This window comes from Podarcis tiliguerta (genome assembly GCF_965153285.1).
Source record: "Podarcis tiliguerta genome assembly, chromosome: 10".
Lineage (NCBI taxonomy): Eukaryota > Metazoa > Chordata > Lepidosauria > Squamata > Lacertidae > Podarcis > Podarcis tiliguerta.
This window is the reverse complement of record NC_139543.1, coordinates 72,614,651-72,638,827: the sequence shown is the minus strand read 5'-3', so window position 1 is coordinate 72,638,827 and position 24,177 is coordinate 72,614,651. Positions and strand designations below refer to the sequence as shown.

Below are 24,177 nucleotides of genomic sequence, written 5' to 3'. Positions count from 1 at the left end.
ATGCTGCTGCTGCTTCCGTGGCCAGAAGAGAGATACTATACAGCAGACATCCTCCTGTGCGGACAAACACTTCGGCTGCACAGAAGCCTTTAATCTCATGTGCAGTAAAGCTTAACCACTGCAGAGCTGCCCTTCCTCAAACTGCGCTGCAAGGAACAAAACCAGCATCACACAAATGAGTGCAGTTCTTGTTCCAGCCGGCCTCCAGGTTCCAAACAGCCTCTTTGCCACCAGCAGAGGAAAGCTAGGCCTAAGGGCCGCAGGGAGCAGACAGAGCGGGACCCCTCGTATTGTGCATCTTGAACCCCATGCACCCAACGGAAACAAAATCCTGGAAGGGACAGATCCCGAGTTTTGCCCTTGCGGTCAGTACCCGGCACTCAGAAAGGAAACCCAGGAATGACTCCAGCGCACGAGTTTATTGTGGCAAAGAGAAGAGGGTCTAAGCAGAGTGGGGAAAGGAGGGTGCGGAAGCTGTACAGAGATATATACACATATATACACACAAACACGCATGTGCGCAGGAGGAGAGGCGTCAGCGCTGGCCAAGCGAGGGAGCCGTGTAGGTGCGGAAACGGTCGTGTGCCTTGTCCTGGGTCAGCAGGCGCAGAGCCATGGTGTCCATGCCCTCCTCCAGGCCAGGCTTCTGGGAGATTTCCACTGTGTAGTCGTTGGCCTAGAGGAAGACGTGGAATCAGAGAATTGTAGAGTGGGAAGGGAGCCCCGAAGGTCCCAGGACGTTTCTGAGCACAATTCAAAAGTGTTGGTGCTGACTTGAAAGGCCTAAATGGCCTCGGCCCTGTAGACCTGTAGAAGCGTCTCCACCCCCATCGTTCTGCCTGGACACTGAGGTCCGAGGGCCTTCTGGTGGTTTCCTCCCTGCGAGAAGTGAGGTTACAGGGAACCAGGCAGAGGGCCTTCTCGGTGGTGGCGCCCGCCCTGTGGAACAGCCTCCCATCGGATGTCAAGGAAATAAACCACTACAGTGGTACCTCAGGTTACATACGCTTCAGGTTACAGACTCGGCTAACCCAGAAATAGTGCTTCAGGTTAAGAACTTTGCTTCAGGATGAGAACAGACATTGCACAGCGGCAGGAGGAGGCCCCATTAGCTAAAGTGGTGCTTCAGGCTAAGAACAGTTTCAGGTTAAGAACGGACCTCCAGAATGAATTAAGTACTTAACCCGAGGTACCACTGTATCTGACTTTTAGAAGACATCTGAAGGCAGCCCTGTTTGGGGAAGCTTTTAATGACTGATGTTTTCATGTATTTTTAACCTCCTGTTGGAAGCCGCCCAGTGTGGCTGTGGAAACCCAACCAGATAGGCGGGGTATAAATAAATTATTATTATTATTATTATTATTATTATTACTATTATTATTCCCAAGGCAGTTAACGATAAAAAAGTAAGAACCTGTTCACCTTTTCCTATATCCCTACATCACTACAGAGAGATGATCCACAATTCCTGTGGAACGCCCTCCCATCAGATGTCAAGGAAATAAACAACTATCTGACTTTTAGAAGACATCTGAAAGCAGTTCTGCTTAGGGAAGTTTTTAATGACTGAAGTTTTATTCTGCTTTTAATGTTCTGTTGGGAGCCGCCCAGAGTGGCTGGGGAGACCTGGCCAGATGGGTGGGAAATAAATAAATCATCATCATCATCATCATCATCATCCAGTCCAGTCCAGTCCCCTGCAATGCGGGAATTCATTTGCCCAACGTGGGGCTCAAACCCACGACGCTGAGATTTAAGAGTCCCGTGCTCTACCAGCTGAGCTAACCCACAGGCTACAATGTGGAGCCAGGGAAGCTGCCTTACACCATGCGAGTCCCTGGGGTCCGCCTAGCTCAGTATTGGCCACACGGACAGGCAGCAACACTCTTGGGGTTCCCAGACGTCTCTCTCCCTGCCCTACCTGGAGATGTCACCGGGGAATGAATCACAGAATCTGAAGAGTTGGAAGGGGCCCCTAAGGGTCATCCAGCCCAACCCCCGGCATTGCAGGAATCCCAGCGAAGGTATCCCTGGCAGGTGGCCATCCAACCTCTGCTTAAAGCCCTTTGTGGCTTAGGGCCCTTGTATTTACAGGACCGCCTCTCCTGGTCTGCCCCGAGAGGACCTTAAGGTCCATGAATAACCATAGTTTAGAGGTCCCAGGCCCTAAGGAAGTCAGATTATCCTCCACCAGGGCCAGGGCCTTCTCAGTGATGGCTCCGACCTGGTGGAATGCTCTGTCCCAGGAGACCAGGGCCCTGCAGGATTTAACTTCCTTCCGCAGGGCCTGTAAGACAGAGCTATTCCACCTGGCTTTCAGTTTGAACTTAGCCTGATCTTTTATTCCCCTTCCTTCCCTCCCCTCCCCTTTTTATGAAGATTACCTGCTCTGGGATCCCACAGCTAATTCTCCCCTGGCCTCCTTGCTAGCCCAAGTGGGACTAATTTAGCCAGCTAGCCCTGGTGATCATCTAATGTTTATTGGATGGAGTTTCCACCTAAACTGATTTTTTATTTTATTGTTATTCACATTTTATACTGCATTTTATGCTGTTTTTGTATCACAATTAAGTGTTTTAAATTTGTTGTTAGCTGCCCTGAGCCCGGTTTTCTGAACCGGGAAGGGCGGGGTATAAATAAAAATTTATTACAGTGGTACCTCGGGTTAAGTACTTAATTCGTTCCAGAGGTCCGTACTTAACCTGAAACTGTTCTCAACCTGAGGTACCACTTTAGCTAATGGGGCCTCCTGCTGCCACCGCGCCATCACGCGATCTCTGTTCTCATCCTGAAGCAAAGTTCTTAACCCGAGGTACTATTTCTGGGTTGGTAAGTCTGTAACCCGAAGCGTCTGTAACCTGAAGCATATGTAACCCGAGGTACCACTGTATTATTATTAAATACCTCCAATGGGCCTGGGACCTTTGACCTCTACCCACCAAGCTGCAGCCCTTCCCGCCAAGGCTGGAAGACAACCTGGCTACGATAGGAGAAGGGGAAAAGGGTGGGGTGGCACGCCCAGGTGGACCCCGTAACCCCCACCCACAAAAGGGCCCCCACCCTCTGGCCTTTGGCACGTCGTACTCACCAGCTGCAGGGAGGCCAGCAAGCAGCGGCAGACTTCGAAAGGCGGCTGCCCCGCCACCAGGCTGGCAAAGGAGTGCCACTCGCCCACAGTGCCCAGTTTGGACACCAGCATGTCCCCATAGCTGTGGATGTCCAAGGCTTCGTGCGATTCCTAGGTGGAGAGGGGGAAGCAGGTTAGGGAAGCAGGATAGTGCTCACCCCGGAAATGATCTCTTTCAGCTTCTGCCTTCTGGAAGAAGGTACAGGGTCATAAAGACTAGGACTAGCTGCCTGAGAAACCGTTTCTATCCAAATGCAATTTTGGTTTTAAACACAGTGTAAGGTAGTCTTAAGGGACAAGGGTGGCGCTGTGGGTTAAACCACTGAGCTTCTTGGGCTTGCTGATCAGGTCGGCGGCTCAAATCCCCACGATGGGTGGAGCTCCCGTTGCTCAACCAGAGCAGCGCATGGAAACGCCGTTTATCTTCCCGCCGGAGTGGTACCTATTTATCTGCTTGCACTCTGACGTGCTTTCGAACTGCTAGGTTGGCAGAAGAAGGGACCGAACAACGGGAGCTCACCCCGTCAGAGGGATTTGAACCGCTGACCTTCTGATCGGCAAGCCCAAGAGGCTCAGTGGTTTAACCCACAGCGCCACCCGCGTCCCGACTCCTGCCTTACAGCTTCACAAAATCACTTGAGGGTGTTGTTGGCGGGAGATGGCTTAAGGTGTGGGACCTGGGAAATAGGCGGAGTCAGGCAGGCCTGGAGGGACACAGTTGCTGCCCCCCCCCAAGCTGAGCCTCACCTGCTCCTCCAGCTTCGGGACCACCATCTCCTCCCAGTCCCGAACACGCCGGGACAGAACGGTCTCTCGGGCATATTTCTGGGAGTGCGAGATGAACACTTCCTGGGGAGAGAAAAATAATAATAATAAATAATAACTTTTATTTATACCCCGCCCTCCCCAGCCAAGACCCGGCTCAAGGCAGCTAACACCAGGTATAAAAACAATGGATTAAAATACAACTTAAAAACAAGATTAAAATGCAGCCTCATTTCAGTAGAAACTCAAATAAAAAAAAATGTTGGGGATGAAAACATCAAATCAAACTTTTTGGGGATGAAAACATCAAATCAAACCAAGTGTCTTGTGCTCAAGATCCGCAGAAGGTGGGGTTCCGATCCTGCTCTGGTCGCAAAGGCCAACTACTGCTCAGAACTGGGGGGCTAGTGCAAAGCTGCCGTTTTTTATCCAACCACTCTGATTTTATTTTTTTTAATCCCAAACTGCTACTGCATAATAAGCCAGCAGAACACAACCCGCTTAGTAAACCCTCTCTTCTTCCTGGAGAGGAAAAGTAAATGGGAGGCAGAAAGTGGGGCAGCATCACCCCCCCCCAAAAAAGAGGCTATTTCCAGATACTGCTTTCCATACACTTTGTCCTGTCCTCAGGGATAGACCGCATCTGAACATGGAGGGCTCATTAAACAAAGGTTACCAGATTTTTTTCAATGAATCCGGTGACACTTCAAATAAATAAATACTACATGTTCGGGACGTTGATGCTGCAGCCATGGCGGTGGCAGAGGGGCGGCTGCCACCTTGACCTCAACCGCCACATTTCCCTTTCCTCCGAGGCGTCTATCTCCTTTCTCCCTGAGCCTGGGCAGCCCCTGAGTTGTTGGTTCTTCAGTGGTGGGGAAGGGGTGCGTGGTGGGTCAGGCATGGAAGGCGAAGAAGAAGGGCTGAGAGCAACGGCGGCAGCAAGGCTCAGGCAGCGTGATGCCTCCCTTCCCATCGGAGCAAACCCAATCCCGTTCCCACTTTCGTGCAAGCAGCAGGGGGCAGGGATCTCTCAGGCAGAGCAATGCCTCCCTTCCCATTGGAGCAGCCCCAATCCCATTCCTACTTTTGTGCAAGCAGCAGGGGCTGGGATTCCTCAGCTGGGAAGGGAGACTTCCTGTTGCCTGACTGAGAGGTCCCTGCCCCCTCCTGCTTGCACACAAGCTCAGATAGGCAGCGTGAAGCCTCCCTTCACAGCTGAGCGATCCCCGCCCTGCTCCTGCTTGCACGCAAGGAGTTGGGAGGCTGCTCCGATAGGTAGCGTGAAGCCCCCCTTCCCAGCTTAGCTGCTGGGTCAGGGAAGGTGGAAGCAGCCCGGAAGCTGCATCTGAGAGCCCCTGCACCACCATCATATGGGGACTTCCAAGCAGCTCCTGAAGCCAGCCAGAGCCAACTGCTCCGGGTTGCTGAGACCACCGCTGCTGTGTTTCCCGAGGACATTAGATGAAATACGGGGATGGAATTTGTCCGGGGACTTATTCGCAAATCCGGGGACTGTTCCCGGTAAACGGGGACGTCTGGTAACCCTACATTAAACTATCGTGGCCAACTGCCACTGCTAGGCCTTCTCATCCAAGATTATCTTGGGCAATAGCTGCCCCCTGGATGGCTGGGGCTCTGGCTGCCTGTCTCAAAGGGTCCCCAGCATGGGAGACTGAAATAAGGCTTCCCGCAACAACAGCAGCTAGGATTTTACTAGCCCAGAAATGGAAAGATGAGAAGACACCAACCAAAGAAGAATGGCAAGAAAAACTGATGGAATATGCTGAACTGGCAAAGCTAACAGGGAAACTCAGAGAGACACGGACAGCAGAGATTTCAAAAAAGACTGGGAACCTGCTACTAAGATTATAATAGCTAAAAGTGTGTGTTGGGGGGGGGGGGAGAAGAACATATATCCTACTATTTCTAGATAAACTGAGAAAATCGGGTCCGTAGTAACCATGATTAAGCTAATTTATTACAAAAGAATGCATATAAACCAGCCTAACATATTTATGGAAAAACAGGCTTTTTTGTAATGTTTTGGAACAGTACGTTTAATTATATTGTTCAACCTTATGCTGCTTTCAGCCTGCTGTAACATTCTGAGTATTTACTCAAATTCTTTATCTTTGCTTTACAGTGGTGCCTTAGGTTACAAACGCTTCAGGTTACAGACTCCGCTAACCCAGAAATAGTGCTTCAGGTTAAGAACTTTGCTTCAGGATAAGAACAGAAATCATGCTCTGGCGGTCGCGGCGGCAGCAGGAGGCCCCATTAGCTAAAGTGGTGCTTCAGGTTAAGAACAGTCTGAGGTTAAGTACAGACCTTCGGAACGAATTAAGTACTTAACCCGAGGTACCACTGTATTTTATTAAGAAGTAAATTTTGAATTTAAAAAAAATCCCAGGGGAAGCAATAAGACGTGCTAGTGTGGCACGCCTCGAGTCTAGGACTAGGGCCTGACACCGTGGCTCAAATCTCAAGTCAGCTATGAAGTTCACTGGGTGACTTGGGCCAGCCATAATCTCTCACGGCTTGGCCTACCTCACAGGATTGTTGTACGGATAAAATGGAGAAAGGGAGAACCACGGACAGGAAAAGGCGGGATATAAATTCAGTAACAAGTGGTGGGAGACACTGCGAGGCCGAGCGGCCACAGGGCATGGCTCTGAAATCAGGCAAGGCCATCACCTCACTAAGCAAGATAATCAGGTGTGAGTCTGGACAGTGTTTTGATGGGTGGCTGCCTGGGACCCACCTAAATGCCACGTGACAAAAACACACACATGATACGCACCACATTTCTTTGCACGTATTCCTCGTAGTTGATTGCAGGGGAGACGTCACCAAGATCTGTAAGCAAATGCAGAAATTAAGAGGTTTTCCTAAAAGTCTCAGATTAGCCATGGGCAACTGCCCTGCCTACATCCCACAACACCAAAAGCACCCCGGAAACGGCTGCAGGGGCCAGAGGCGGGACTCCCTTACAGAGGACCACAGGGCCTGGAGACAGGCATAATAATAATAATAATAATTTATACCCCACCCATCTGGCTGGGTTTCCCCAGCTACTCTGGGCACTGACTGGCAGCTGCTCCCCAGGTAGGGAGTCTCCCACTTGGAGATTAAATCTGGGGCCTTTGGGGTTCAAAATAGGTGCTCTGGATCATCATCATCATCATCATTTATTATCTATACCCAGCCCATCTGGCTGGGTTTCCCCAGCCACTCTGGGCAGCTTCCAACAAAATATTAAAAACACAGTAAAATGTCAGACATCAAAAACGTCCCCTAAACAGGGCTGCTTTCAGATATCTTCTAAAACTCAGATAGTTGTTTATCTCCTTGACATCTGACGGGAGGGCGTTCCACAGGGCAGGTGCCACCACCGAGAAGGCCCTCTGCCTGGTTCCCTGCAACTTCGCTTCTCAGAGGGAGGGAACCGCCAGAAGGCCCTCAGGAGATGGACCCAGGTGTCCGGGCCGGATGATGGGGGTGGAGATGCGCCATCACATATGCTGAAGGCAGACAAGTTGTGCGTTCATAGCAGTGAAGTGACCAGAGGAGGAGTGACAGCTGGGAGGAGCTCAGAGAGAAGAAACAGCATGGGGCATCTGCAGCAGCACAACTGGACGCCTGCCCCAGCTGCAATAAAACATGTCTCTCCTGCATCCCCAAGGTGCATTCCTCCACTGTCTCCAGACAACCACAGGTCAGAGCCTTCTCCTGATGGGGCCACACACTCACTCTACCCCCAACACACTTCGAAGCCTAGGCTTCCCTGGTCACCAGTTGGTGCAGGATAAATATTCATTAGGTATCTTTCTCAACCAGCAGCTGTGAGTTGTGCAAAGCAGCCAAATTATTCGGCTATGCCCCACAGGGCTCTTTGGCACAAATAACAGAAATAACACCAATAACTCACCTGGCCCAGGGCAGGGCCTGGCAGGCCTCATAAGGATGGTTGCCACTGCTGCTGTTGCTGCCCAGGAGGACTCGGAGCAGCGCAGAGGTCTTTTTAAAATGTTCTTTTTTCCCTTTTGATTTTTTGTGGGGGTGGGGGTGGGATGGATATTTGGTTGGGTTCGGGGATTTGTTTGATTTTGATGTGTTTGTAATTTTTAGGGTTTTTTGTTTGTAGAAAAATACCTACCAAACTTTTAGAAGACATCTGAAGGCAGCCCTGTTTAGGGAAGCTTTTAATGTTTAATAGGTTATTGTATTTTAGTGTTCTGTTGGAAGCTGCCCATAGCGGCTGGGGAAACCCAGCTAGATGGGCTGGGTATATCTTCTTCTTCTTCTTCTTCTTCTTCTTCTTCTTCTTCTTCTTCTTCTTCTTCTTCTTCTTCTTCTTCTTCTTCTTCTTCCTATTATTATCAGTTGCTCAGTGCTGAACCCAAGATTTGCCGCCCCCCCCCCATTGCTCCACATTGGGTTGTGGGTTAACTGACCAGCTTCCAGCTATTCCTACAGCCCAGCCCCCGGCCCAGCTAACGCCACCTGCCAATTGTTACCTATCAGGCCAACCGGTGCCTCCTCTGCGGCTTCACCCTGGGGGGCGTCTTCGTGCTCCAGAAAGTCATCTGTGGACAGAGAAAGGTGGCGGTCAAGGCAAGTGCGACGGAGGGAGCGTTTGGGGAAAGGCTTGAGCACAAAGACTGTGGGCAAATGGGCACCGAGATTGGATGAATTGGCATCCAGAAATGTGGTTCCTTTGCCCCACTGGTTGCTTTAAACCAGGGGTGGGGGACCTGTGTGGAAGGAGCATCGTATGCCCCATTGCAACGGCCAATTCTGGGCTGAAAATGGAGGCCCTGGTTTTGTGGGGAGAGGTCCAAGAGATTCCTAGAGCTCAGCCCAGAAACTGTGGACAGACCTGCCCCTCCGACATCCATATCGCCCATGGCATCATTGTCGTCGTCATGCTCCTCTTCCTCCTCCAGGGCTTCGGGCTCCTCTAACCGATTGGCCAGCTGCGCATCTTGCTTCAGGGGGAAAGATAAAAACAAAAACCAGGCCTGTTTTTGCCACCCTGTTCTCACTCAGGGTCAGTCACTTTTCATGAGGTTTTGAGCAAAGCTTGCATTCTCAAGTGGGAGCAGCCTTACTCTAGTCATTCATTTGTTGCGGTTATATCTGATTTTTTTATTTCAAGGTGGCACACACGGTTCTCCCCCCCCCCCATTTAATCCCCAACAACAACCCTGTGAGGTAAGTTAGGCTGATACAGGCAGTGATCAGTCCAAAATCACTCAGTGGGTTTCATGGCTGAGTTGAGGATTTGAACCCAGGTCTCCTGGGTCCTGAGGGACGTGGGGGGCGTGTGGGTTAAACCACAGAGCTTAGGGCTTGCTGATCAGGAGGTCGGTGGTTCAAATCCCTGCGACAGGGTGAGCTCCCGTTGCTCGGTCCCTACTCCTGCCAACCTAGCAGTACGAAAGCATGTCAAAGTGCAAGTAGATAAATAGGTACCACTCCGGCGGAAAGGTAAACGGCGTTTCCGTGCGCTGCTCTGGTTTGCCAGAAGCGGCTCAGTCATGCTGGCCACATGACCCGGAAGTTGTACGCCGGCTCCGTCAGCCAATAAAGCGAGATGAGCGCCGCAACCCCAGAGTCGGCCACAACTGGACCTAATGGTGAGGGATCACTTTACCTTACTTCTGGGTCCTAGCCCGACACACTAACCATTCCACCGACACTGGAAATGAACTTAATTGCTCCTCTTCTCAGCCTGGGCCTTAGAGGGCACTAGCGAGCCTCACAAGCGTCTCCAAAACCCGGGATGAGAGGCAGGAGGGTACTGGGCAGAGATTCCTTTTGCCAGAGCACCAGGGCTCCTCTTGCAAGAAGAGCACCGAGTATCCTGCATCAAATTTATGCACTACAGAAGCGGTGCTGTAGTGGTTGGTGTCAGGCTGGGACCTGGGTTCAAATCCCCCCCCCCACTCAGCCGTGAAGCTCACTGTGTGACCCCGGGGGCCTGTCACTCCCTTCTCTCAGCCTAACCTACCTCACAGGGTTGTTGTGGGGACTGAATATTGTATTATTTATATGATGTTAGCCGCTCTGAGCCCGGCTCTGGCCGGGGTACAAATAAAAATTTCTTATTATTAAATGAGGAGGGCGAGAATAATGCGTGTCCCACCTTGAGGAAAAATGCACCAGATAAGCTTGATCATGCAGAGATGCTAGCAAACTGGACCACTTCTACGGGGATAAGAGGGGGCTCCCAACACAGACAACGCTCCCAGCTGCCACCCTTTTCTCCTTGCAAGTCGTGTGCCTATTAGATTGTATTTCATCAGATTGCAAACTGCCTCGTCTGCACTGGCAGGAAATCAGGGGCGGCGAAGTTAAGCAAAACCGAATGAATGAAAGGTCTCTCTCCTCACCCTCCTCATCCTCTGCAGCTTCTTCTGGGCAGCCAAGCGCTCCTTCGCATGATTCAAGTAGAGGACTTCGAGATCTGCCCAGAAATGACAGGATCAGGAACAGGGTCTTCGACAAAGCCCAGCTTCTCTCCCCATCCCCAAATCCCCTTGTCCTGCTCCCAGGCTCTGGGAAGCAGCTTTGCAAGGAGCAGCAAAACGCCACTCTCCATCCAGCCCTTCTTCTGCAGAACTTGCTTTGCTGCTCCCCAGCTCCCTGCCCCGGATTCTTACGTGGCTGACTCCAAAATCCCTTCTCAAATCCTCCCCAACCCAGCTTGGCCTCAGCTTAGCTCTCTTCTCAACTGTCTATACCAGGGGTCAGCAACCTTTTTCAGCCATGGGCCAGTCCACTGTCCCTCAGACCATGGGGGGGGACAGACTATATTTTGGGGAGGAAAGAATGCATTCCTATGCCCCACAAATAACCCAGAGATGCATTTGAAATAAAAGCATTCTACTCATGTAAAAACACACTGATTCCCAGACTGTCCACGGGCCGGATTTAGAAGGCAATTGGGCCGGATCCGGCCCCCGGGCCTTAGGGTTGCCGACCCCTGGTCTATACCCCCAACACCCAACCATCTTCCACTGCCCTCGACAGAGAAACAGTGATTCTTGCCCCAGATGCTGTGGGATCCCAACTCCCAGCAGGCTGTATGGGCCAAGGGTCAAGGATGATGAAAGCCTGTCATCTCATCTATTTTCAAGCTCTCTGGAGAGGGGCTCCATTGTTGCTTCTATGTTTTGTGCACATTTTGGTGCCAAAAAGATGCTCAGCGGCTGTGGCAGGGTCCCGAGACGCCTGCCCGCCCATGTGGGAACAAGTGCAGGTTTTATTAGTATGAATGGGCACTTGGTGTCCCACAGGCTGCAAGGCAACATCTGGGATCTGACTAACCCTAAGCTACCGTGTGTGCGTGCGTGTGTGTGTGTGTGAAGGAAATGCTGCACCCACCCCAAGGAGAGGTCACATGAGAACTACAGAGGGGAGCACCCAATGGAGTCACATGACAAGAAACTTCAGGAAGAATCTTCTGACGGTGAGAGCCATTTGACAAAGGAATGGCAAACCTCTGGTGGTGGTGGTGGACTCTCCTTCACGGGAGGTTTTTAAGCAGAGGTCGGGTGGCCACCTGTCAGGGATCCTTTAGCCGAGATTCCTGCGTTGCAGGGGGTTGGACTAGATGACCCCTGGGGGGTCCATTCCAACCCTAGGATTGTATGAGAGCAACACCCAAAGACTGTAAATTGGACTGCCTGAAGGAGAGGCGTCCGGAAGATGCCCAGAGTGGGGCCCAAAGAAATGCAGAGACTGCTTTGATATTTCTAACTTGCTCCCTGCAGCTTTGTTTGTTTCGTATTAAACACAAAGTCAAGCATAAGCAAACTACCGTATTTTTTGCTCTATAAGACTCACTTTTCCCCTCCTAAAAAGTAAGGGGAAATGTGTGTGCGTCTTATGGAGCGAATGCAGGATGCGCAGCTATCCCAGAAGCCAGAACAGCAAGAGGGATTGCTGCTTTCACTGCTCAGCGATCCCTCTTGCTGTCCTGGCTTCTGAGATTCAGAATATTTTTTTTCTTGTTTTCCTCCTCCAAAAACTAGGTGCGTCTTGCGGTCTGGTGCGTCTTATAGAGCGAAAAATACGGTAACGAAGAGGGGAAGGCAAACCGACAAAGGACCCAGGACAGTGGCCTTCCTACGAGTTGCGCCCACTCACCAGGGAACACTGGGCCTTTCTTCCTGCTTCTTTGGTTGCCAGCTCTGTGGTGCTCTGGGGAGAGAAGAAGCACATGCTCAGAGGGAGACAGCAAAGGTTCTCTGCAAAGCGGCCCTCTTTGCTCCCTCCCTCCCGCTTCAAAGTGGCAAGGCGCTTCCACGGCCAGGCAAAGCGTCAGGTCAAAGGGCAAGACGATGCTAGGCAAGAACCTGGCACTCTTCCACCTTCGCCGTGCTAAGCAGCTGGTCCCTTGCCTTTCCCGCCCCGCCCCGGCCACAGTGATCCACGCAACGGTCACCTCCAGGCTTAATTATTGTAACTCACTCTATGTGGGGCTGCCCTTGAAGCTGACCCAGAAGCTCTAGCAGGTGCAGAATGCTGCGGCGAGGCTCCTCACGGGGTCCCTGCCATGGGATCACATTCATCCAGTGCTTTACCCACTGCACTGGCTCCCGGTGGAGCACAGGGTCAGGTTTAAGGTGCTGGTTTTGACCTTTAAAGCCCTATGCAGCCTAGGACCCTTGTACCTACGGGACCACCTCTCCTGGTATGCCCCGTGGAGGACCTTAAGGTCCAAAAATGACAACACTTTGGAGGTCCCAAGTCGCAAGGTGGTTAAATTGGTTTCAACTAGGCCCAGTTCTGGCCCCGACTTGGTGGAACGCTCTGTCACAAGGGACTAGGGCCCTGCGGGACTTGACATCTTTCTGCAGGGCCTGCAAGACAGAGCTGTTCCGACTGGCCTTTGGGTTGGACTCAGTCTGACCCTTATGTTTCCCTCCCCTTACGGTTTTGATCTATGGGCTACTATTAAAATGAGGCTGTATTTTAAATCGGTTTTTCTTTTTTCTTCCCCACCCCCCTATAATGTTTTTATTGTAATTTTACTGGTGTTAGCCGCCCTGAGCCCGGCTCTGGCCGGGGAGGACAGGGTATAAATAAAAATTTATTATTACCACCATCATTATTATTTAATAGAATCTGTATGTTGCTCAGTTGTGATGAAACTTCCAAGTCCAACCCTTCGTCTACCTCTCTTGGTGTTGTTGACACTGGCAGCGGCTCTTTAGGGCCTCAGGAAAGGAGTTCCTCGAAGTCCTACCTGGGGATTCAACCCGAGATGCTCTGCTTGCAAAGCGACGACCCTTCCCCTATGAACTGCAACAGTGGTGAATGCTAAGAATGAGCGGTGAATACTAAGACAAGCGAACTAATGCCAGTGTACTGGAAGAAGCAAAGATCACCCGTGTCAAAGCAATGATTCTTCAACATCAGCTTTGTTGGACTGGTCATGTTATGCAGATGCCTGATGATCGTCTTCCAAAGCAACTACTCTCTTCTGAGCTTAAAAATGGAAAGCGTAATGCTGGTGGTCAACAAAAGAGGTTTAAAGACCATCTCAAGGCAAATATAAAAAAAATGTAGTAGGAACACTGACAATTGGGAAACACTGGCCTGTGAGTGCTCCAGTTGGAGAGCAGCCTTGACCAAAGGTGTCATGGGATTTGAAGACACTCGAACTCAGGACGCAAGGGAGAAACGTGCTAAGAGGAAGGCACGCTTGGCAAACCCTCACCATGATCAGCTCCCACCCGGAAACCAATGTCCCCACTGTGGAAGGACGTCTGGATCCAGAACTGGCCTCCACAGTCACTTACGGACTCACTGTTAAAACCGTGTTTGTGGAAGACAATCTTACTTGGCTATGAGGGATCACCAAAGAAGATGACTAAGAAGAGCTAGAACAGGATGCGACTAAATAACCATTGCTTGACGCCACGCGAGAGAGCTCTTGTGCTCAGGTTCTGTTTGCAGATTTCCCACGGGTGCCTGGTGGGCCACTGTGAGAACAGGAAGCTGGGCTGATCCAGCAAGCTCCTCTTCGGTTCTTAGGCCTTACCAGAAGCAGCACCCTCTGACCGACTTGGTGGGGGGCACAGGTGTGGAACAAGCGCATCCACAACAGAGGACAAGCTGCGTTCATGAAACAGAGACTTCTTGGATACAGCAAGCTAAGGGCTCCCTCAGCCTTGAGGTGGCAAGGTCACGTCCCACAGCAGCCCCACGCTCGCGCCCCATTGTACCCACCTGTGGCTGAAAACCAGGCCGTGAATTCCTGCAGCTTGCTGGGCAGCCTCCTCTTCCTCTTGGTGCCAGGCAAGTTCTCCAGGGCATGTGGCACCGTGAACGGCTTGCCTAAAGAGAGAGAAGCGGAAGGGGCTGCCCTCCTACATCGGGTCACAGGGGCAGAAACGGAGGTCCTCCCAGGCCCCCAAAAAACCACTAGCAGTCAACAGTCAAGACTCCCCTCTCACTGTTACGTTTCACACTTTATAAGCTTCTAACACAGGCTTCCTCGACCTCGGCCCTCCAGATGTTTTTGGACTACAACTCCCATGATCCCTAGCTAGCAGGACCAGTGGTCAAGGACGATGGGAATTGCAGTCTCAAAACATCTGGAGGGCCGAGGTTGAGGAAGCATGGTCTAACACTTTCCCGGTTTTCCGTCCCTTTCCAGTATCTGTTGCATCCCACAAAGGGACCAAGATAACGGCCAACGGCTGACATGTGCCACCAGCGTTCAAAATTTGCCAGGCACATTTTGCACCCAGCTGCTGGCCTTTGGGACCAAGTGAGGATACCCGGGGGCCAGGACAGTGCCTGATGTCTCCACCATCTGGAAGTGTATGCCTGGGGATCCTTGGATCTGGACCTTTTCACACAGTAATACCACATCCTCTCAAATGCTATCCGTTATATTTTATCTGCACAATCAGAACGAATTTCAGGAACCAAAAAGTCATGTTGAAAAATGGACTTTCGAGCTGTCTGGCCCTCAAATGGCAACGAGGAATTCTGTTCTGGCGACGGTAACCCTGGTTTAAGGAGCCATTTGGAGCATGCAGTCGTACCTTGGTTTCCAAATGCCTTAGAGGAGTTGAATGTTTTGGCTCCCAAACGATCAAAAACTGGAAGTGATTGTTCTGGTTTTCAAACGTCCGACGCAACATCCGCGGCTTCCGATTGGCTGCAGTAGCTTCCTGCAGCCAATCGGAAGCCATGCCTTGGTTCCCAAACGTTTTGGAAGTCAAACAGACTTCCAGAACGGATTCCGTTCGACTTCCAAGGTGCCACTGTATATCTGAGTTTCTAACGCTTCCTGCCACAAACGGTGGACTCTCCTTCATTGAAGGTTTTTAAGCAGCAGTTAGATGGCCCTCTGCCAGGGATTCTTGAGTTGCGACTCCTGCATTGTAGAGGGTCAGACCTCAGGAGACAAATCTCTCCTCACAGCCCATTTGGGTCTAACTGATGGTTTTTTGGGAGGTGGGTTACCAGGGAAGCTTCCGCAGCCGCCAGCCAGGATAAAAATCAATGATTTTAAAATAAATAGATATATAAATTTGTAATTTTTATACTTAACTTGGATTTTTAAAATAAAATGCTTTTGGGAGAAAAATCTTCCTAAAGATAGTTTTCTGTTTAAGTTACATTATAGTCCAAAGGCTATAATCAGGAAATAAGGATTTGTTTTAAGTTTTTCATGTGTGCTAAAACTCAGCCTAAGTTTTATTTAAAAAAATATTTAACCACATCAGATAACAAACATGGATGCATATGCTACGATGTTACTGTTTCGGTTAAATAAACTGCTTAAATTGTTATTAAGGAAATGATTATTTTTCTCCTTCCAATAAAGTACAGCAGAAAAGTTGTCCAAATATAAACAATAATTTCGTAATTATCTGTCCATGTGTTTCTAGTAGTAGAACCATATCAGTAATTTTTAATATAACTGTAAAAACTACTCTGAAAATTTATTATTCCAAAAACGAAACTTTCATCTGGTTGTCAATATGATACCAGCAAGAATGAGACATTCTGTAAAAGAAATGATTCAAATCAAGTCTTACTGACTAGTGGTTTAAATCAAGTCTTACTGACTAGTGATTTAAGGCGTGATTTAAATCAAATCCACCCTGCAGCCAGCCAGCCAACCCACCCAGCCTCCCTCTCCAGATACCTTTCCTCAGGGGTTTGTCATCGGAGGAGCTGAAGGGGTCCAGGCTGCGCCAGGGGTCCAGCATCTCCTGGAAGAGAAACAGAGGCACAGAAAGTCCAGCGGGTGGAGAATGCCGCAGCGAGGCTCCTTACGGGGTCCTTGCTGCGGGATCACATTCACTTGGTGCTATACCGGCTGCACTGGCTCCCGGTGGAGTACAGGGTCAGGTTTAAGGTGCTGGTTTTGACCTTTAAAGCCCTATATGGCCTAGGACCCTCGTACCTACGGGACCGCCTCTCCCGGTATGCCCCACGGAGAGCCTCAAGGTCCATAAATGGCAACACTTTGGAGGTCCCAGGTCGCAAGGTGGTTAGATTGGTCTCAACTAGGGCCAGGGTCTTTTCAGCACTGGCCCCGACTTGGTGGAACGCTCTGTCACAAGAGACCAGGGCCCTGCGGGACTTGACATCTTTCCGCAGGGCCTGCAAGGCAGAGCTGTTCCGTCTGGCCTTTGGTTCGGACTCAGTCTGACCCTTAGGTTTCCCTCCCCTTATGGACTTGATTTATCGGCTACTTTAAAATGAGGCTTCATTTTAAATTGCATTTTAACCTGTATTTTAAATTGGGTCCCCCCCCTTCTCTTTTCCCCCTATTATGTTTTTACTGTGATTTTATTGGTGGTAGCTGCCCTGAGCCTGGCTCTGGCCGGGAAGAGCGAGGTGTAACTAATTATTATTATTAGTAGTAGTACAGTGGTGCCTCGCAAGACAAAAAGAATCCGTTCCGCGAGTCTCTTCGTCTTGCGGTATTTTTCGTCTTGCGAAGCAAGCCCATTAGCAGATTAGCGCTATTAGTGGTTTAGCGGCTATTAAAGGCTTAAGGGATTAGCGGATTAGCTGCTAAAAGGCTATTAGCGGCTTAGATCAGCTGATAAGCGACTTAGCGAACAGCTGATAAGCGGCTTAGCGAACAGCTGTTAAGCGGCTTAGGGGCTTGGGAAAAAGGCTGGGAGGGGAAAAAAACCCCCAGGAATCGCAAGGCATTTTCGTCTTGCGAAGCAAGCCCATAGCAAATTCGTCCTGCGAAGCACCTCCAAAACGGAAAACCCTTTCGTCTAGCGGGTTTTCCGTCTTGCGAGGCATTCGTCTTGCGGGGCACCACTGTAGTAGTAGTAGGAGGAGGAGGAGGAGGAGGAGGAGGAGTTGTTGTGGGTCTCGGCCAGGGCTCAGCAGCGGCATTTGTTTATAAGGCTGCAGCCTGGCCTTGTAATGTAGGACAAGAAGTTGGAACGAGATTCAGACTGTCTCACTGCACGCACACACACACAAAGGAGAGATGACAAGAATAGCCAACTCTGGAGCAGACCAATGGCCCATCTTATCTAGTACCCACATATGCAGTGCCTCATCGCTTGTCCCCAGCATCAGGTATTCAGGGGTATACTTCCACTGTGCCTGGAGGCTCCACTTAGCTGCCATAGCTCATAGCTACTGACAGACCCCCCCTCCTCCTGCATGAATCTGTTCAGTGTTTCGTTCACCCCATCGAAGCCCCCGGGCCGTCAAAACATCTAGCAACAGTAAGCTCCCCAAGTTAAAGCTCTATCATACCAATTTGAAACATCAGGGATCCCCCTCCAAAATAGTATATAATAAAGATTCTGGGAACTGTAGTTTGTTCAGGGTGCTGAGAGTTGTTAGGAGACTCCTTCTTCCCCTCCCACAGCTATAATCCCCCAGAGTTCCCTGTGTAGGATGGATCAATTGATAAACCACTCTGGGACTGTAGCAGTGAGAGGGGGAATAGGGAGGGATTTCCTAATGACTTTCAGCACCCTCAACACACTACAGTTCCCAGGATTATTTGAGTGGGGGAGTGCCAATTGCTGTGAAAAGTGGCATCACAGCACTTGTAATGTTTGTGCCGGCAGGCGCAAAACAATTGTGGCTAAGCCCACGTTCCGATTTCCTCTGGCACATGCAGGGCGTTGGACAAATTTTCATCGTATGAGATAACCCAGCTAAAAAGACATCTGAAGGCAGCGCTTTTTAGGGAAGCTCTTAATGTTTGATCCATTACTGTATTTTAACATTTTGTTGGAAGCTGCCCAGAGTGGCTGGGGAAGCCCAGCCAGATGGTCGCGGTATAAATAATAAATTTATTATTATTATTACTGAGGGGTTTGCGCAAAGACCACCCTCTGCCCAAGTTTGTTTGCTTATATTATTGCATTTCCACCCCCACCGTGTCTCTAAGGAGCTCAAGGCAGCGGACAGGGTTCTCCCCATTTTATCCTCACAACCACCCTGTCAGGTAGGCTGGCCTGAGAGTCTGCGACTGGCCCAAGGTCACCCACATGGAGACCAGAACTGCGGTCTCCCAGGCTGTAGGCGAACGCTGTAGCCACAACCCCGCAGTGGCTCTCATGACGCAAGGCTGGGGCATTTCGTTCCCCTGACCTTGACGCAGGCATCCGGGGCCGGGCCTCTCTCCCGCAGCATGTAGCCTTTCCTCTGAGGGATGCTCTAGAAGGCAGAGGAAAAAGATTGTCAGGGGTTTGTCTCCATGCCTAGGCAACCTCCCGCTCTCCTCCTCCCCTCGTCCTGCCAAATACCATCTGATGCTCAACATGAACCTCCTCCTCCTCCCGAGCTGGCGAGCCATCCAGGACATCTTCGGGAAGCGCGGGCAGGAAGTTGTCGCAGTCGTCGTTATCGTCACAGATGGGCGCTGCTGCACCTGCTTCAGGGAGAACAGAAGAGGAGGGAGGTGATCTTCCGGCCCGGCAAAACAGCAGCGGCCGTGGAATGGGCTGCGCTCTCGCCGCGAAGCTCCCTGCTTTCCTTGGGAAAGGAAGTTAAATGGTGGAACTCCCTCCCCCATGATAGCCAACAACCTGGAGGGCTTAAAAAATGGATTGGAGAAATTCTTGGAGGAGGAGAGGGCCACGGGTGGCTTAGGGCCCTCGTATTTACGGGACGGCCTCTCCAGGTCTGCCCTGCAGAGGACCTTAAGGTCCATGAATAATCATAGTTTAGAGGTCCTGGGCCCTAGGGAAGTCAGACTATCCTCCACCAGGGCCAGGGCCTTCTCAGTGATGGCTCCGACCTGGTGGAATGCTCTGTCCCAGGAGACCAGGGCCCTGCGGGATTTAACCTCCTTCCATCGGGCGTGTAAGACAGAGCTATTCCGCCTGGCTTTCAATTTGAACTTAGCCTCATCTTCTATTCTCCTTCCTTCCCTCCCTCTCCTCTTTTTATGAAGATCACCCGCTCTGGGATCCCACAGCTAATTCTCCCCTGGTCTCCTTGCTGGCCCAAAGAGGACTAATTTAGCCAGCTAGCCCTGGTGATCATCTAATGTTTCTTGGATGGATTTCCCCCCTAAATTGATTTTTGAATTCTGAATTTATTGTTATTCATGCTTTATACTGTATTTTATGCTGTTTTTTTCTGCATCAATTAAGTGTTTTAAATTTGTTGTTAGCCGCCCTGAGCCCGGTTTTCTGAACCGGGAAGGGCGGGGTATAAATAAATTATTATTATTATTACTACTACTAGCCATTTACGGCTCTGCTCTGCCCTCACAGCCAGAGGCAGCGATGCTTCTGAATTCCAGCTGACGGAAGGCCCAGGAGGGGAGAGGACTCTTGCGCTTGGGTCTGCTTTCGGGTTTCCCTTGGGGGCACCTGGTTTGCCACTGTCAACAGGATGCTGAATGAGATCATTGGCCTGACCCAGCAGGTGTTGGAGAAAGTAATAATTTCATAAAACTGCATTTTGATTGTTCCGTTGTGAGTCTATTTCCTAGCTAAACTGAAAAGCCCTGTACCTGTCTTATACAGTACAGAACTAGATGCTTTTAGGTACTGTACGTGGTACCTATGAAAGAGTAAACTGTTAGAATCCATTGTGGCCGTTGTATATGCATGAAAACAGAATCAGCTAGGCATGGCAATAGCAATCAATCTTCAGTTGTTTTGTAGACAGATGAAAGGGGACATTGGAAGACTTAACGAACAGGAAAATCAGTCAAAGTCTTAATAAGGAAAGACAGCAGAAAATGGTTATACAGTGGTGCCTCGCAAGACGAAATTAATTCGTTCTGCGAATTTTTTTGTTCTACGAGTTTTCTCGTCTTGCGAAGCACCACTGTGTATTGACAGTTTCCCATAGGAATGGATTGGCGGTTTAAAAAAAAAAGGCGCAAGACGTTTCGTCTTGCGAAGCAAGCCCATAGGGAAATCCGTCTTGCGAAGCAACTCAGAAAACGAAAACTCTTTCGTCTTGCGAGTTTTTCGTCTTCCGAGGCATTCGTCTTGCAAGGTACCACTGTACGTAATTACATGATATTATGATGAGGGCTGATCTGAAGAGCCAAATGGTTTAGATTGGTTCAGGATGATGACTTTGGGTTGCAACTAATAAGATTGCTGTGATTCTTTGATTGGGGAAAGGAAATGGCGTCTGCAATCTGGAGGTGTACAAAAAACATGACTTTGGATGCGGACCCCTGCAGACTCCTCCTCATTTCTGAGGCTGTCCCTTTGAGAATCTGTATTTCAATGGAGGACTCTTGCTTGGAGCTTTTCTTTTGGGTTTCTGGGAGGAATAGTTCCAGTCTAGGAACCTCTTTTTAAGCATCTCCAACACGGGCTCTTATTTTTCAGATGCCCTCAGTTGCCTGCAGAAAGCCAGGCGCGACTCCCTCCCCCCCTTTTATAATTACACTTTCATCCAGGGACGTCGGATAACTCTAACAATAACATGCATCAAAATCATCCTCCTATTAGTTATGCCTAACAGTATATACTTTTGTCCCTACTCATTTATCCTAATTTCACCCCCCCTTCCTCCCTCCCCTTTGGACCCCCCCCCAAAAAATTATTCTCTCTTCAAATCTTTAACCATGTGCACAGATTATTCATTCTAATTTGGATGCTTGGGTTGGCTTCCCCCCGTGCTATCCAATTCCTATAACTTGTCCATTTATTCAAAATCTTTTGACATTTGTCTTGCCAGGCGCAACTCACCGCTTTCTTCGGAGAAGTTCAGCGCAGCGACAGGCGTCCGGAACCCGCAGACGTCCATGGGTGTGGAGCCTGCTGGAAGAAGGCCCTGCGCACCTATAGGGGAAGGAGAGGGGACTGAGAGGGCCACCCTAGAGCATGGCAGCAACATCCCCCTAACGACCCCAAAGCATGTGGCCCCTTCTTACGCTCTTAACATCCCCCCTCCAATGGAGCAAGAGGGGAGAGAGAATCACCGTGTGCCGGCCCCTACCTATAGAGCCGATCCTCCGGTCCCAGTTCCCGTCCTGTATCGGCGAGAGCCCCACCAGCTCCAGCCTGCCGGTGATTTGAGGAGTGCAAATGTTCATGTGAAAATCCTTCCGGCTCGCCAACTTCTCCCCCTTCTGGCTGCAAGGAAACACAGTGACCCCTTCAGTCTGTAGGCCAGCCCTGTTAGAATTCCTGCTCCATGTTTGCAGTCATGGGATTGTTGTCTTTCACATGACGGTGTATGTTTCGACTCCACAGAGTGGGAAGTGATGGAGACAGGATGTTTGTGTTCCTGTGTTCCGTGAAGTGGGATTATTGTCCTTTGTTCTTTCTCTCTTTGCTGTCCGATGCTAGAGAGAGAGGGGGAACCATGTTGCAGTGCTCCGTGTGCGTTTATATGTAAATAAAGCCGATTAGCCAAAATGCTGAGTTGCTGAGGTCTGTTAGGCAACTTGCAGAAACTCTGTGGATCCCTAAGTGTGCCAGTGTCTGTTGGCATCGGTCGCTGTGGTGTTCTGGCTGAAGAAAGATTGTGAAGCTCCAGAACGATTGACCAGGAGGGAAGGAACATGCCAGTCGGGCAGGTGTTTCTACCAGCATCCTACTCGTGTGTAGGCTGAACTCCTGACAAGCCCTAGAGAGCTGGGCAGCATGAGAAGGCACGCCTCCCCCAGAGTGCATTGAGAATCCCCTCTGACTAGGAAAATTAAAGGTTGGGGCGGGGAATCCTTACCTGAAGAGGGGATTGTCCGTCTTTTCTGCGTCATCTGGTGGAACCAGGGCCATTGGAGTCAAGGGGACAATGCCGTTCGCCTGGAAAGATAAGGAAGCGAGTTCCAACGTGTCTAGGGAGAGGGGCGGTGGGGGTCGTCCTCTGGGGCAGGAGGGGTGCTGAGCACCTATGGCCTCAGGCTAGAGAGCCGTTGAGCTTCCCTTCAGCTGAGTGCTCCTCTTCAGCTGCTGGCGGTGCCCTATTTTTCTAGCTGGGAGTTGTCGCAAAGGGATCATAGGAAGACAGGAAGCAGCCTTGCGTTGTGCTAGATCATTGGGGCCCATCTAGTGCAGTTTTGCTCACACTGGCTGGAAGCAGCAACACAGTGGGTACCTTGGTTCTCAAACGGCTTAGTACTCAAACCGCGAAAACACAGAAGTAAGTGTTCCGGTTTTCGAACGCTTTTCGGAAGCCCAACGTCCGATGCGGCTGTTGGCTATTGTTTCCGGGGCACCTGCACCAATCAGAAGCTGAGCCTTGGTTTTTGAACATTTCGGAAGTCAAACGGAGTTCCGGAACAGATTAAGTTTGGCGCTTCTGTTTTTGCTATTTATTTTGCATTTTTTGTTTTTGAGGCTTTTTCGGTTAATTTATTTTTGTGACTGCGTGGAGCCCAGTTCAGCTACTGATTGATAGATTGTGTGACTGCGGAAATGGATAAAAAAACCCCATCCAAACAACGATCACCATCAGTGCAGGTAAGAAAAAAATAATTTTAATTTTTATCATCTAGAATACTGTCTTATTTATTTTATAGTACAGAACATTGGTTATTGCTTTCATTTTATGGATCAATGGTCTCGTTAGTAAAATTCATGTTAAATTTCTGTTTTAGGGGTCGTTTTTAAAAATCTGGAACGGATTAATCTGTTTTGCATTACTTTCTATGGGAAAGTGTATCTTGGTTTTGGAACGCTTTGGTTTTGGAATGGACTTCTGGAACGGATTGAGAACCACGGTACCACTGCACAGAGTTTCAATCTTACCCTGCCCTACTAGCAAAATAGATGCTCTGCTGTTTTTTAAAATAACCCTTTCCATTAAAAGTTTTCAACATAGAATACAATAAAAGCAAAATAGAGTGAGAAGATAGAAATAGAAGAGCATAAAAAAAGGAATAAAATGAAGAAAGGAAAGTATAAAGCCTCTATCTCTAAGTTATATCTTTACCCTTAATCCACATAAAAGAGATGTTCTGCTATTGAACCACAGCCCTTCTCATGCATCTCGAACAGTGGAGGGTGTGGGAAGCACATGCAGCACCGCTGGAGACCTTCCAGGAAAGGGGAAATTGGATGGGTCCACTTGCTGATTAAAGGAGGCATAAACAAGCAGGGCTTTCTGGCTTAGGGGAACAGGAGTGTGACAGAAAGACGACAGAGCTGGACTTGGAATGTCGAAAGCACAAGAACGTAGGAAGAATGCCGTTTCCAAGAGCGGCTGACCCAACGTCTTGTGCCAACCACGAAGCAACAGTTCTCAGCATGGAACTCACAGCAGTGTGATATTTCAATGACCACAAACATCTATGAGCAAGGGACTTAGGGGGGGAGGCTGTAGGCCATGCCTTGCATGCAACAGGTCCTCCAAGCGATCTACAGCATCTCCAAGCAAGGCCGGGAATGTTCCTGGTCTGAACCCTGGAGGATCACTATCTGTCAGTGTAGACAAAATCTCTCTTAAATGCACCAAAGGCCTGACTCAGTATGAGCCAGCTTCCCATTGCTTCAGTTTCATCACCTTGGCTGGGAGCCCTGGAAGATCTGCTCCCTGCCCTGCAGGCTTCCTCCCATCTGGCCTGGGAGGGTGGGGCCCGGACTGACTCCAGCTACAAAAAGTCAATGCTGCTGAAGAGGCCAGAGGCCATCTTGGCTGCCTCTTGGAGAAGACCCAGGTCATCGAATCTGAGCTTCCACAGCTGCCCCTGGCCATGAACCACCATTGGCAGAACTGGCAGCAAAAGCAGCAGTTATGCTCTATGCTTATAATATTTTATTCTCTTGTTAATTATGCCATTTGAAATGTGCACTTAGTATTTGACCTTTTTTTAGTAATTTTTGAAATATTCAAG

At 49.8% G+C, this 24,177-nt stretch overlaps 1 protein-coding gene across 5 annotated transcripts in view; it reads right to left on the bottom strand.

The window, feature by feature from the left end:
* Window positions 1–400: 400 nt before the first annotated feature.
* Window positions 401–24,177, bottom strand: part of NCAPH2 (non-SMC condensin II complex subunit H2) — a 32,500-nt gene continuing 8,723 nt past the window's right edge. For 3 of the 5 annotated variants that reach the window (XM_083402077.1, XM_083402079.1, XM_083402076.1), the window contains 15 exons: window positions 22,068–22,147; window positions 21,336–21,472; window positions 21,086–21,178; window positions 18,668–18,795; window positions 18,513–18,578; window positions 16,075–16,141; window positions 14,139–14,246; window positions 12,051–12,104; window positions 10,292–10,365; window positions 8,776–8,884; window positions 8,414–8,482; window positions 6,697–6,752; window positions 3,876–3,977; window positions 3,090–3,239; window positions 401–676 (listed from right to left, as the gene is read on the bottom strand). In XM_083402077.1, the coding sequence (XP_083258203.1) occupies window positions 536–676; window positions 3,090–3,239; window positions 3,876–3,977; window positions 6,697–6,752; window positions 8,414–8,482; window positions 8,776–8,884; window positions 10,292–10,365; window positions 12,051–12,104; window positions 14,139–14,246; window positions 16,075–16,141; window positions 18,513–18,578; window positions 18,668–18,795; window positions 21,086–21,178; window positions 21,336–21,472; window positions 22,068–22,147 (1,434 nt within the window). In that variant the 3' untranslated portion in view covers window positions 401–535. The remainder of the gene's footprint in view (window positions 677–3,089; window positions 3,240–3,875; window positions 3,978–6,696; window positions 6,753–8,413; window positions 8,483–8,775; window positions 8,885–10,291; window positions 10,366–12,050; window positions 12,105–14,138; window positions 14,247–16,074; window positions 16,142–18,512; window positions 18,579–18,667; window positions 18,796–21,085; window positions 21,179–21,335; window positions 21,473–22,067; window positions 22,148–24,177) is intronic. The other 2 variants (XM_083402080.1, XM_083402078.1) reach the window with 1 other exon arrangement.